Below are 12891 nucleotides of genomic sequence, written 5' to 3' on the forward strand. Positions count from 1 at the left end.
GTCAAGCTCCTCTTCATGTTTCCCTCATAAGGTGCCTAAAGCCTATTGGTTGGACTCTCAAGGGGTCCAATGATAATGTAGCTAATTAAATTAATTGTGTATGCATTTATCAAGTCCTCTGTCTCAAAGGGGAAAGGGGGACACATGTCCCAAGGCTAGGATGCTTGCTTGATATGCACTCTGCATGTGATTGGCAAGGCTTGAAGAGGTCCAATGAGATTCTATCATGAGCTAGAAGAGGGGGTCGACCAAGGAAGCTAGGGGCTAGCTTGGGAGGTATACTCCCCCACTCCCCACCTCCCCCCCCACACACACACTCTCTCATTGCGTGAGGTGCAAAGTGCAAGAGCTTCATCTCCTTCTCCAAGCTTGTAGAGAAGTTGAGAGTCTATACCAACACTCTTGGCTATGGAATGCAAATCCAACCAAGAGCCATGCTCCAATGCTTAAGCTTTGCATCTTCTTCATCCACATTACTATGCTATTATGTATGCTAAGCAATAAGTGATGATAAGTGAGGAACTATTTCTTTCTCCTATGAATGTTTCTTCTTCCTCTTGCCTACTCTCATTCCCTGCTAGCTCTCTCCACCTTTGAAGGTGTTTGAGGCCTTTGTACTGAGGCGGGGGATGGTTAATGATTTTACAAATTTTACATTATGCTCGTGATGCATGAAGCTGTCCATATTCATTGCATCATCAAGGTTATAGGGATCATAAAGATTGTATTGTACTAAGTCTCTCTTGCCGGGAGAATCTATAATACAAAAGCCTATTGGAGGGAGAATCGGCTCCACATAAATCCGGCCCTCAACTGTTGTCAAGTTCTCTATCTCTTGCAAAAGTATTGTCCATACCAAGTTAATTAAGTATTACCCTCTTATAAGAGCACTCTTAGAGACTTCGTTTAGTGAGAAACCTCAATTTGCATCCAATTTGATCATATGCATTTGAATGCACTTGAAGAGACGAAAGGATTTCATTTAGTATTTGGTTAAAACATCCTAGAGCTTCATTGCCATAGCCATGGTTTTGACTACTCATCATGCTCTTCATGTCTATGCTTGATTTGTGTTGCGAGTATTGCTTCTTTCTTGGAGTTGTTAGTGGATTTTTTGCCTCTCTGTGGATATTTGTTGGCACCACAATTGCCATACATATCGATCGACGTACACTCTCACCGGTATGGAGAGATATGGTCGCTTCGCATCAGCTGAAAATAGTCAAGATCTTCCTTGCAACGATGATGTGCGACACATCCCACAATCAGTGCATTTGAAGAGGTGATGTTCCGCACTTGAAGCTCCTTGGGCACTTTTCGTGCATTTTGAAGAGCACCATATGAAACGTACACATAGTCCCAGGCAAATCCAAGCACAACTTATTTCCTGTATCGCTCATTGGCCTTGCTCTTGTTGCGCACATCCCATAGTGACTGCATTCAAGGAGTCTACACTGCAGATAGAAATATGAAAATAGCCTAGAGCTTTTTGGGCTTGCTCCTTCGGTGCGTATCCCACTACCAATGCATTGAAATAGACGCCATTCCCATTATTTTATGCATTCGACAAGTAGCATTTTGGGAAAATTGGTTATGAAGAACATGCCCATGTCATATTGCATCTTTGAAATTAATTTCAAAGCTTCCTCACCTGCCCTTGCTTGGCATAATTGGATATAAAAGCACTCCAAGAGACTGAATGGTGAGAAACCGTCACTTTTTTGAAGCGCAACACATGTGTCAAACTTATCGACCAAGATTGTGCCAAGCGCGACATTTTTTTTCAGCAGCCTCTGAACAAAAATAAAAAACTATCTTTTTGTGCTTGTATTAGCCTCTTGCATAGAGACACATGTCTGCAATCTGGACACTTAGGTGATACCATGTGGAGAGAGGCCCACATCGGCATCTTGTGTACATACACATGCGTTCAAGATACACGCGTTTGTGATTGCATCTGGAAAGAGGCCCTCGTTTCAGATCCGCTGGAAACAGCCGAGTGTTACCATATACATGTGGTAGTGATGTGTGTAAACACACTAGGACCGTCGGGGCATTTTTTCCCCTTTTAGGAGGTTTTTTCTCCCAGTGCATTGTATATACGCCCATTACTCTAGGGCTATCCATCTTTCCATTGCACAGTAAGTAATACACTCTCTATTGTGTGTCTTGAGCTTCCTTCGTCTTCTCCAAGCTGTGTACATTTTCTTGCAACCCTAATTCCAACAATTGGTATCAGAGCAGATTGCGTCCTCCCCGGCTTAGTTGCCAGTAGCTTCAGCACACGCCTGCTCATTTTCTCCAATTTCAGTGAGCTTTGGCGAACGTTTGCAGGTTGACAAAAATTTCAGGGTATCTAGTAGAGCTTGGTCTGCTCAGATTTCTGATGCGGACTCATTTCGGCCTCCGTTTCCACTACAGCCAGGTCCGCATAGGCAATCTTGTCAATTTGTGTGGACTTTAAGGTAGTGCCACATGCCTCCAAGACGAAATCATAGGTGATTGCATTTGGAGTGATGTCCTCGCTTTGCTGTTGAAAACAACCTAGGGCTTTTGCCCATCTCAGCATCCTCCAAATCACCGCATGCCTTCAAGATGCAAACATAGGTCATTGCATCTACAGAGATGCACTCGCTTCATATAGAGGGATGTGCTCACTTCACATCAGCTGAAAAGAGTCTAGAGCTTCCTTTCCCCGCCCTTGTTCGGTACATCCCGCAATCACTACTTTCCAAGTGACAACATTCTGTATAAGAAGCTTCTCAAGCACTTTTTGTGCTTTCTGAAGAACACCATATTTGGCCTACATGTGCTTGCTCTCAATTAAGCATGTATGCATGTTTATGTCGCCTCTTAAAACAAATTGCGGGATGTCGTCTCTTCAAGTGAATTGATTGTTGGGATATGCCCAACAGGGATAGGGCCAAGAAGCTCTAGCTACCTGTAGCGCTCTCAATTGAGCATGTATGCATGTTTATGTCCCCTCTTTAACAACACTGATTGCGGGATATGCCCAGCAGAGACAGGTCCAAGAAGCTCTACCTGGCTGTGCCGAACATTGGTGGGGCAAGGAAGCTCTAGGCTATTTCCAATTGATGCGAAGCGAGCACATCTGTCTATATGAAGCGAGCGCATCTCTGTAGATGCAAACACAGACTCGAAGCAAGTAGGCTTGCTTTCAATTGAACATGTGAGTTATATGAAAGAAGTTGTGCTTGGCAAAACATGTGAGTTAGAGGAAAGAAGTTTTGTTACACCATATGTTTGCAATTTGTGTTGATGCCGAAGTGTTGTGTGAATACAGGGTGGAAAAGCTTCTTTCTAAGCACTTCTAGACTACTCTGCCATATGAACTCAACCCCTTCAAGTACATGGCCATGCAAAGAGGCCAAACTGATTATTAGGGCATGGTCACACGAGACGTAGTTATCGGTAAGCCTTGACCGGTTCTGACCATGGCAGGTACGAATGCTCAGAGTGTGACGAGCAGCACCGGGTAGGGGGAGAGAGAGGCGCAACAGAGGAGAGAACGCTTGAGCTGACCGGAAACTAACCGGCATAGTTTTCAAACTATGCCCTTTTTGGCATAGTAACACAACTTAAGCGGGTGGAAAGTTGCAAGCTGTCAACGTTGGTCAGTGGCAGTAATGGGCAACTAAGCCTCGTGTGACCATAGCCTTATAGATGCGAACTGAGCTTCCAAGTTCCGAGTCTTGTGAAGTCAGTCTGATCAGTTTTGACCTCCGTAGTCCACACTGCTATCCTCGGCCTTTTCCCCTTCGCTCTCTCTCCGGGACCAATAGAGTCTAGCCTACTTCTCTGCCCGTTTTGACCAGTGCCCTGGAAACAGTCTTGCCCAGTGACGGGGACTCGCCGGGGAGTGCCCACCCCTTCCTACTCATCTCGTCCTCGCGTTCTCTCGAGTCCCCTGTTTCCCATGTATCTATAATCTCACGCAGCCGTTCTCTTCCTCCTTCAATGTTCAATCTCTCGTGCAGCAGCTTTCAGATTCTTCTAAGTTCTGTAATGGAGATTGAAGGCGAAGAGAGAAGAGGATGGTGAAGCGAGCAGCAGCTGATCTGTGAAGGGGAGCGAGCAAAGTCGAGGTAACCCACTTCCATCGTTTTCTGTGAAATGGGCGTGAGCATCACCGCTGCTCCATGTCTGGTAAGAGTGATTCTTTGCGCCTGCTTCTTCTTCTTGGTCTTATCCTTAACATACACTGAGGCCCTTGACAAGGATGCCCTGCGCACACTCTTGCTGAAGCTCAAAGGCTCGACTTCCTCCTCTTGGGATACAAACAACTCTGACCCATGCACATGGAGGGGGGTAAATTGCACATCCACCAACGAAGACATCCAAGAACTGCATCTCTCCGGCTTCCATTTGAATGGGGTGATACCGGCAGAAATCGACACTCTGCAGGCACTCTCCGTACTCGACCTCTCCAACAACTCGCTCAATGGCTCCATCCCTCCCGAGCTGGGCAACTGCTCTTCTCTGTTGTCAGTAAATCTTGCTTCAAATATGCTCGGAGGGATCTTACCTGCCAGCTTAGGGAAGCTCCCTAAGCTCCAAGTTCTTGATTTTTCGCAGAATGAGAGTACGGAAAGTATTCCTGCAGAATTTGGCAACCTTACATCCCTTCAAGAGCTCAACCTTGAGTCGAATCAGCTGACTGGAACCATAGAGGTGATCTTGCGCCTAACTGCACTCACAGATTTGTCTCTTTCAAGGAATAACTTCACAGGCTCACTTCCGGCAGGCATAAGCACGTTGTTTCCAAATCTGAAGAATTTCTCAGCCTATCAAAACAAGCTCGACGGCACAATTCCCTCAATGGTGATGTCTACTCTCCAGTCAGTGAATCTAGCCTCCAACTCTCTAACAGGTATTATCCCAGCCAATATGTGCACATCAAAGAAGCTATTGGTTCTTACCCTTGACAATAATCGACTATTTGGCACAATTCCTGAAGATCTGGGGACTTGCAATAGTCTCACGACCCTACGACTTGGCGGAAATAATTTCACGGGTTCAATACCCAATAGCATTGGAAACTTACAAAATCTGATTTACTTCGTTGCTGATGACAACAGATTAAATGGGACAATACCTTCAAATATTAGTGGGTGGAAGAGTTTAAGCCTTCTTAACCTCGCCAGTAACCAATTATCAGGTAGCATTCCCTCTCAGTTAGGTGAGGCTGTGAACTTGCAGGAGCTTTTACTCTCGAATAACAAATTTACAGGTGCCATCCCCCAAGAACTTGTAAAATCCAAGAATCTGAGTAAGCTTCATCTGAGTGGGAACCTGTTGAACGGCTCTCTGCCATCTGACATATGTAGCTTGCTGTCTCTTGAATACTTGCAACTGGACGGTAATGCATTAGATGGTAGTCTTCCACCCTCAATCGGGAAGTGTGAGCGGCTTCTGGATTTGCAGTTGGGACACAACAAATTTAATGGAAGTATCCCTACCGAGATTGGGGATCTGGTCAACTTAATAATCTCCCTTAATCTCAGCTCCAATGAGTTCACAGGGACTATCCCTGCGAGTCTCGGAAAACTAACAAAGCTTGTCTTACTGGATCTGTCTCACAATCATCTCACCGGGCCTGTACCAAAAGAATTGGGAAGCATGTTCAGCTTGTTGAATTGGAGTTTTGCTGACAACTCACTCTCTGGTGCCGTACCTATGACTGGTCCTCTTGCAAATAGTAGCGCTAGCAGCTTTGCCAACAATCCTAATCTTTGTGGCGGTCCTCTCCTGCCATGCGAAGGGTCATCGTCCTCATCGAGAGAGAAGCACAATTCTCACACTTTTTGGAAGGCTGCAGGGATTGCCATTGCGGCTTGTGCCCTTGTCGTTCTGCTTATTAGTTATTACTGGCGTTCAAAGAGCCGATTAGCTGAAGTGGATCAAGAGGTTAAAAGCTTGGCAGGAGTAAGGCATTTCTCAGCCGAAGGGCTTTCTGAATCAACAGAAGGCTACTCAAAAGAGAACTTGTTAGGAGAGGGTGCAACGAGTATAGTGTACAGAGGAGTACTCTCATATGGAGAAGTGGTTGCTGTGAAGAAGTTCAAGGACATCTCATCCTCTCGTGAAGCATTGTTGCAAGAGGTGAACATTTTGAGTAAATTAAGGCATAGGAACCTCGTGAAAGTGCTGGGATGTGTCATTAATCTTGAAGTACAAGCAATGGTATTGGAATTTATGCCAAATGGGAATTTACAACAGTATCTTTATCAAGATGTTAATCAGGACTCTCAGAAAAGGTTGAGCAAGCAAGTGGTACTCAAGGTAGCTCAAGGTGTTGCCAATGCTTTGGCATACTTGCACCATGAGTATGATGGTGCGCCCATCATTCATGGGGATGTGAAACCAAGCAACATACTTCTTGACTCTGAGCTTGAGGCACATTTGGCAGATTTTGGCCTTGCCAAGATTGCGAAGAGTAACAGGGGATATGTCTCTCTAACATCCAACTTCAAGGGCTCCATAGGTTACATGGCTCCAGGTACATTGTGGTGATAATATTCTTGCATACTTGTTCCTAATAAAATCAGATTGTACTGCTAGTACAACAAAATCTGGCTCAATTAAGTATTGCAAAAGCCATTGCACCAAGTTATACTAATGCTTTAGTAGCCACACATTCACTTTTATGATATAACTTCAAACCGCATTTAAACAAATGTGACCATTACGCCAGGCTTGATAGATTTCAATGATAGTTTTTTCCACGTCTAACTACTAAACAAATCCTATATAATCATTAAGTTCAACATGCTTTCTCACCCATAGAACATTCTACTCAACATAGAGGTGTGTTTCAAACTAAGATTGCAAGTTCTTGGTATCTGAGTTTGCATTCAAACTATGATATTGCTTACAAATTCTTGGTATTAGATTTTGTATTCAAACTATGATTGGTCTTTGATTAACGGATTGATGATGTTGTTGGTATGATAGTTTGCATATGTATCAAAAATCACAACCAAGGCAGACGTCTATAGCTTTGGAGTGGTCCTCTTGGAGATGATGATTGGGAGAGGCCCAACACATGAGCTCCTCCATGGAGCAAGTCTTCATGACTTGGTCAAAAAGAAGCTGGTGCTATCACATGATAGCATAAATTTGAGGGAGATCGTCAATGCGTCTTTGTTGCAAAGCTCCTCTATAATGGGTGAAAAAGATGAGTCACCATTCCACCACCTATTACAAATGGCTGTAACATGCACAGAAGAGGTACCAGAGAAGCGCCCAACAATGCAACGTATAAAGGCATTCCTTGAATCCCTTAAAAACTACTAAGTATGTCCCAAAGATGGGCTTCTCCAACTTTCAATTAGGGAAAGAACTTTTTTATATGGTAAAGAAAGACAAAAGGGGCAAGCTACTTCAAAGTTTACTAGAAATCCAAGTTTGCAAAACAATGTACTATGTCATTGGGGTAATTTAGTCAAACAATGTACTATGTCATTCTATTAGGCAAAACAATGTATTATGTCATTGGGGTAATTTAGTGAAACAATGTAGGCCTACTATGTCATTGGGGTAATTTAGTGAATCAAGGCGGTGAGTCTTGAAGGATTGCTGAAGTTAAGGGGGGATGAGAGTCATGGGGAATAGGTCTAAATTAGTGTCCACAATCACATGTCATTGTTGTAAAATGATATTGTTCATTATACACACACAATCACAAATGTCTTATATGTAAAGATGGGCTCCACTTAAACAACAAGGTGAAAGGCACACATTGACATTTTATAACAAAACAAAATAAAAAGGAAGTAAGAACAAGGTGAAAGTTCACTATGGCCTACATAAGGTTAAGACTATGATAGTGGTAAAAGTTTTTTTGCGAGAGGAAACAAGAAAGTGACACTTAACTTTCTAAAACATAAAAAGATTGTGTCTGATCCAATATTCAATCGCCCTCTTTAAAGAGATAGGTACACAAATGTCAACACCTCTCACAAAGACCTAGAAAAAATATTAAGAAAGCAAGTTTTTGGCCATGTGGCACTAATCGGCAAGCTTTATCCAATGGTCCACAATTGAACCAAAAAAGCAACCCTTCACTAAGGACTTCTTATGTAGTCCAACAACAAAAGAAGTTGGTTGTCAGCATCAAGCCAATAACAGCACCGCGCGCGCGCGCACACACACACACACACACACACACAGAGAGAGAGAGAGAGAGAGAGAGAGAGAGAGAGAGAGAGAGAGAGAGAGAGAGAGAGAACTATTAGACATAACCTTAAAGCAACCCTCCTACAAGGCATAATCTTAAAGAAACCCTTCTACCTTGCATAAAGGGGGAGACAAGAAGAAAGTGAGATCTTTCTTCACTATTTTGTAGAGAAAGAGAGACCACAATCGGCATTGTGTGTGCATGTGCACACGTATCCATAGGTGCACCCGCACATGCACATGCACGTGCGTGCGCACGCGCGCGCACACACACACACACAGAGTTATCATCCACGGAGGTCAGATCTGACCTATGGGACCCGATGACAAAACATTACAACGCTTGCTTTCCAATGAAGCATAGATACATATCAGTTGGGACTGAGGGTTCGTCAAAAGGGTAATGAAGATGAAAAGGAAGATGAGGGATGAAACCTAAGGGGGCTCCAATGGAGGGGGGGGCAGTTTGGGAGTTTGAAACTCCTGGATGATGGCTTTACCACCTCGGTAGACTGCCCATTTTCCTTGTTTGCGAGCTTCGTGCATCTTCTTGAGTTCACTTTCTTTGACCTTGAGTTGATTTGGGGTCAACTCTTCGGCGATCCTAAGCTTTGTTACTTTCAGGAGGTAAGACTGGCGTAGTAGCTTTCGCCGCTCTTCTCTGTCCTTGAAAGTAAGGATGCAATGCTTGGGTGGCACATTTCTATGTGTGTCGTTGATTCAAGAGATGGTTTCTGGTTTGATAATTATTGGTTGAAGAATGTCGTTAAGCTTGGTGATTGCATCTTCAAGAGTATCCTCATTTGTACACCATGCGGCGGATAGAGTCCGCCAATCCGAACCTTCATGCCAATGGATTCTTCTAACCGATTTTCTTGTACTGTTGCTTGTACTTCAATGACAGTCATTTTATGTGTTTCTTCATGAGCTTCTTCTTAGGTTGCTTTGATTTCCGCCTCATGTGCTTTCGCAGTTAGAGCTTGGCTTCTAGTGCCCTTCATTTCTTCAAGCTTGCTCAAACACTCCTTGATCTGAGCATTCTCATCAATGAGCTCCTAAACCTAGGCCTCTAGAGTCGTGATTCTCGCATCTTGGCGAGCAAACGGGTCCTTCTTTGGTGTTGCTGCGACCGCAAGAAAAGTCTTGCGGGTGCGAACGATTGGCGTCGAGGTCATTTTACTCTAGAGGCGGGAATAGTCCCCTGTTTTTTGACTTAGGTTTATCCTTGGTTATGATGCGGCCTCGTTCGTCTGTAGGCCCTTGGATGCCAAGTGCTGCCTCGTTCTCCTGCAGACAAGAAACTGGAGGATGGAGCAGCGCGAGAGTTGGATAGAGCGGCCTCATTCTCCTGCAGACCCTTAGATGCCAAGCAACGCAGGGATGTAGCAGCGGGAGCGTGGTGTAGCAGCTGGACAGAGTGGAAGCATGGTGAGATACAGAGCGAGGATAGAACCAGGATGAAGAACGCGTGTGACAGAGTCATGAAATGGGTTGGGGGTGTATTTCTCTGTGCGGAAGGTAGGGCTGAGGCTAAGGCCTCCCCACAGGGCCGCCCTCACCCAAGGGGAGATGTGCAGAGGAGTGTAGGGTTAGGGTGTGTGTGTGTGTGTGTGTGTGTGTGTGTGTGTGTGTGTGTGTGTGTGTGTGTGTGTGTGTGTGTGAGAGAGAGAGAGAGAGAGAGAGAGAGAGAGAGAGAGAGCGAGCACATACGGCCTCACATGGGGTGATCACTTATCAAAAGATCTCTATATTATGTGCGTTTAAGAGGTTATTAATAATACCTCAATATATATACTATAGTTACACTACATGCCTATTTATAAACCCCCCCACCCCCCCTCTAATGTATACATAAACGTATAGGTTTTGGATAATTAATTATCCTTTGCAGGTAACATTTTGAAAAGTATTTGCCCTAGGTTACCTTGTAATTATTGATCCTCCTTCTACATTGAGTGTGCGTCTCTCCAGGGTCGACTGGGAAAGCGCCAAGCTTCTGGCTGTAGACGGAGATGCAGTCCAGGTGCAAACCAAGGGAAACTAGTGTGGTTGGGCCAAATTAGTGTTAATACGATAATATAGAGGTGTTTATAGAGAATTGTAAAAGATTAACACAGATCGGAAGAAAGTTAATCGGCTAAAATCCAACTTAGAGCATACATTAACACTTAATTAAGCTGGCAAACAGAAGACGCTTCCATTAACATATATCTGGAACCCTTGATACAAATCGGTTACATATGCCAACATTAGTATGTCCGCTGATTTGAAATCACCTATTCAGATCCCAAACTCGATGGAAACAACCCTCATTTTGCCAGAAAAACTTCATCCTGCTTAGCCCTTTTCATGCTTCCTTCTCTTCAATATCCCTCTGCTTTGCGATCTCAAGAGAGCTTCCAAAAACTCCCTTCTTCTTTCACCTGTTTGCTTTGCTTCGTTGCCTCAAGCTCTCGAGAAAGAGAGAGAGCGAGAGAGAGAGAGAGTGTTGGTGTCCTTCTGCCCTCCAAAAACCCCTACTTCTTCCTCTTTTTTTTTCCGAGAAAAAGATCCTTCTATTAGTTAATGAAAACTGCCCTTAGGGCTACATCCACCTCTGCAAGAGAGGGCTACAACAAGCATGATGGGGAGACTCTCCCAATGAAAAAAACAGCATGTATACAATGAGGCTAAATCAAGAGATGGGAGGAGGGAAGAGCCACACAGGTGGACAGTAGTGCCATCTGAGCATCCCCTGGACTATGGTGTAGAAAGGCCCAGGGCGCCAGAGTCGAAGGAAAGCCTCATGACGCTCCCGCATGCGGTCAGAGCTGCCCTGTAGTCCCTCAAGCTGACCTTTGAGAGTATGGATCAGCTCTAGCCAAAAGTCACGAATAGTCTCTGCTGGTGGCACAGGGCGAGCCTCAAAGATGCGAAAACAGCGGGCCCGCCAGATGAACCAGAGAGCTAGGCCGCTGATGAGGTCCCAACACTCCTCTCTCTCACTGCACCACTCCTGTGGAGTAAGCTCTGTAGAAGCAGGCTGGAGTGTAGGTCTCCCCCCCCTGCATCACTATCATCCTGCTGGTGGAAGATAGCTCAAAGTGAAGTGCCGGGCCTGTGAGGGTGGACCAAGCCGCAACCCCCCAAGTGTACTATCGAGCCGTGGAGAGGGCAGGCATCAGCTAAAGAACTCGTAGCCACACCTTCTGGGCCGAGAGACAGTCCCAAAGATAGTGATGCTAACTCTCCACCAACTAGTCACAGGCTGCACATGCGGCTGAGAGACCACTATGCACAATCCAGCTCCCTACTGCTGTGGCTCTATGTGCAACCAGCCACTGGAACAAAGTGACGCGCCTCGGCTATCTAGAGTCCCACAGCCTCTGCCAAAAGGCTGCCAAGAACTCAACTATGAGGCCCTCCTCCTGCCAATGACGTGCTGGGCGGGGCGGGCCTCTCTCTGTGCTGCAAGTATATGACGTCCAAGCCAAACAATGTACTAAAAAAAGGGGACTCCTGGGCGGTCTGCAGACGAGAAGGGGTCCCTCCATAGCCACTCACCAGGATACCACTGTACTCGTGCCAGTGGACAACACTCCCAAGCCCATAGCCTCTAGTGTCCAGTCTCAAGAGCTGCTGGGTCAGGGTCTATGACGCAAGTCCTCCCACAGATGCCCACAACTCGGATCCGCTGGAAACAACACTCTGCTACCTGCAGGGCCTCTACTGCAACTCACTGTAATCGTCCCCCACCCTGAAGCTCAAAGAACAAGGCTGGGATAGTCTCTGAGTTGGCCCTGACTGAAATGAGAACCTCCAGTCGTGTGAAGGCTCCCATCCATCGGGGTGCTACTAGCTCGAGAGGCGTGAGCCACTCAGCTGGAACTGACTCTGAGATGTCCTGACACATGCTCTGCACCCCTCTCATGCCCTGTAGCTGGACAGCCTGTACCTCCTTTGACAAACCTGTGAACTCTAGCCAGTCACCTAGAGAGCGTGCTGGACCTGCTGCCATGTGACCCCAAGAAACATGAGGCCGTAGGCGCTCCTCTGTGCACGTCGGCTGCTAGGCCACGCCGTAAGAGCTCCCAAGATCGAAAACTCATAGCGAATTGGCCCTCCAGTCTCCTGCTCAAACCAACTCGGCGCAACTCTGTAAAGATCCATCTGGTCGAAGGTTGCCAAGGGCCTCCTGACTGAGGCACCCTGGCACGAAGCCTCTGTGGCAAGAACTGCTTCCAGGGATCCTCGCCTGGAAGAAGTCCTCTGACGAAGAACTTCCCAAGAAGGGCTCTGCTCTGTTGTGCTAGATCAATGATCCCAAGCCCTCCCTGAGAACAAGGAAGTGTGATGACCGACCAAGCCACCTTGGCTCGGGCAATCTGAGTGTCACGACTTGACCAAAGGAAGTTCCTGATCAGCCTCTCTACCTGGCTGATACAAGAACTCGAGAAGATCCAGCAAGAAGTGATGTACCACATAGTCGCCAACAACACCTGGTTGGCAACTACTACTCTACCAGCCAGCGAAAGTCGTGTTGAGCTCCAGTGTAACAACTTTCTCTTGATGGACAGGAGAAGAGGAGCAATCTGCTGCTCGGGGGACAAGTCCAAACCAACCTGACATCCCAAGTACCGAACTGCAGTCCCTAGAGGAATCCACCTGAAACCCTCTCCTGGCATCCAATCTGGCACAGGAGCACTGCCAACC

The 12891-nt window shown here is 46.0% G+C and overlaps 1 protein-coding gene across 1 annotated transcript; it reads left to right on the forward strand.

The window, feature by feature from the left end:
• Positions 1-3903: 3903 nt before the first annotated feature.
• LOC147441627 (uncharacterized) lies at positions 3904-7537 on the forward strand. Its single transcript, XM_086483200.1, has 2 exons — positions 3904-6520; positions 6976-7537. The coding sequence occupies exons 1-2, from the start codon at positions 4135-4137 to the stop codon at positions 7017-7019; spliced, it is 2430 nt and encodes an 809-aa protein (XP_086339326.1). The 5' UTR covers positions 3904-4134; the 3' UTR covers positions 7020-7537.
• The last annotated feature ends 5354 nt before the right edge of the window (positions 7538-12891 follow it).

This window comes from Adiantum capillus-veneris, chromosome 15 (assembly GCF_014529385.1).
Source record: "Adiantum capillus-veneris isolate H3 chromosome 15, ASM1452938v2, whole genome shotgun sequence".
NCBI lineage: Eukaryota > Viridiplantae > Streptophyta > Polypodiopsida > Polypodiales > Pteridaceae > Adiantum > Adiantum capillus-veneris.

Excerpts from the sequence above, each read along its gene's own strand:
- LOC147441627 (XM_086483200.1), top strand. The coding sequence starts at position 4,135 with ATGGGCGTGAGCATCACCGCTGCTCCATGTCTGGTAAGAGTGATTCTT. Across the intron at positions 6,521-6,975 it reads CATAGGTTACATGGCTCCAG|TTTGCATATGTATCAAAAAT; the intron begins GTACATTGTGGT and ends TTGGTATGATAG.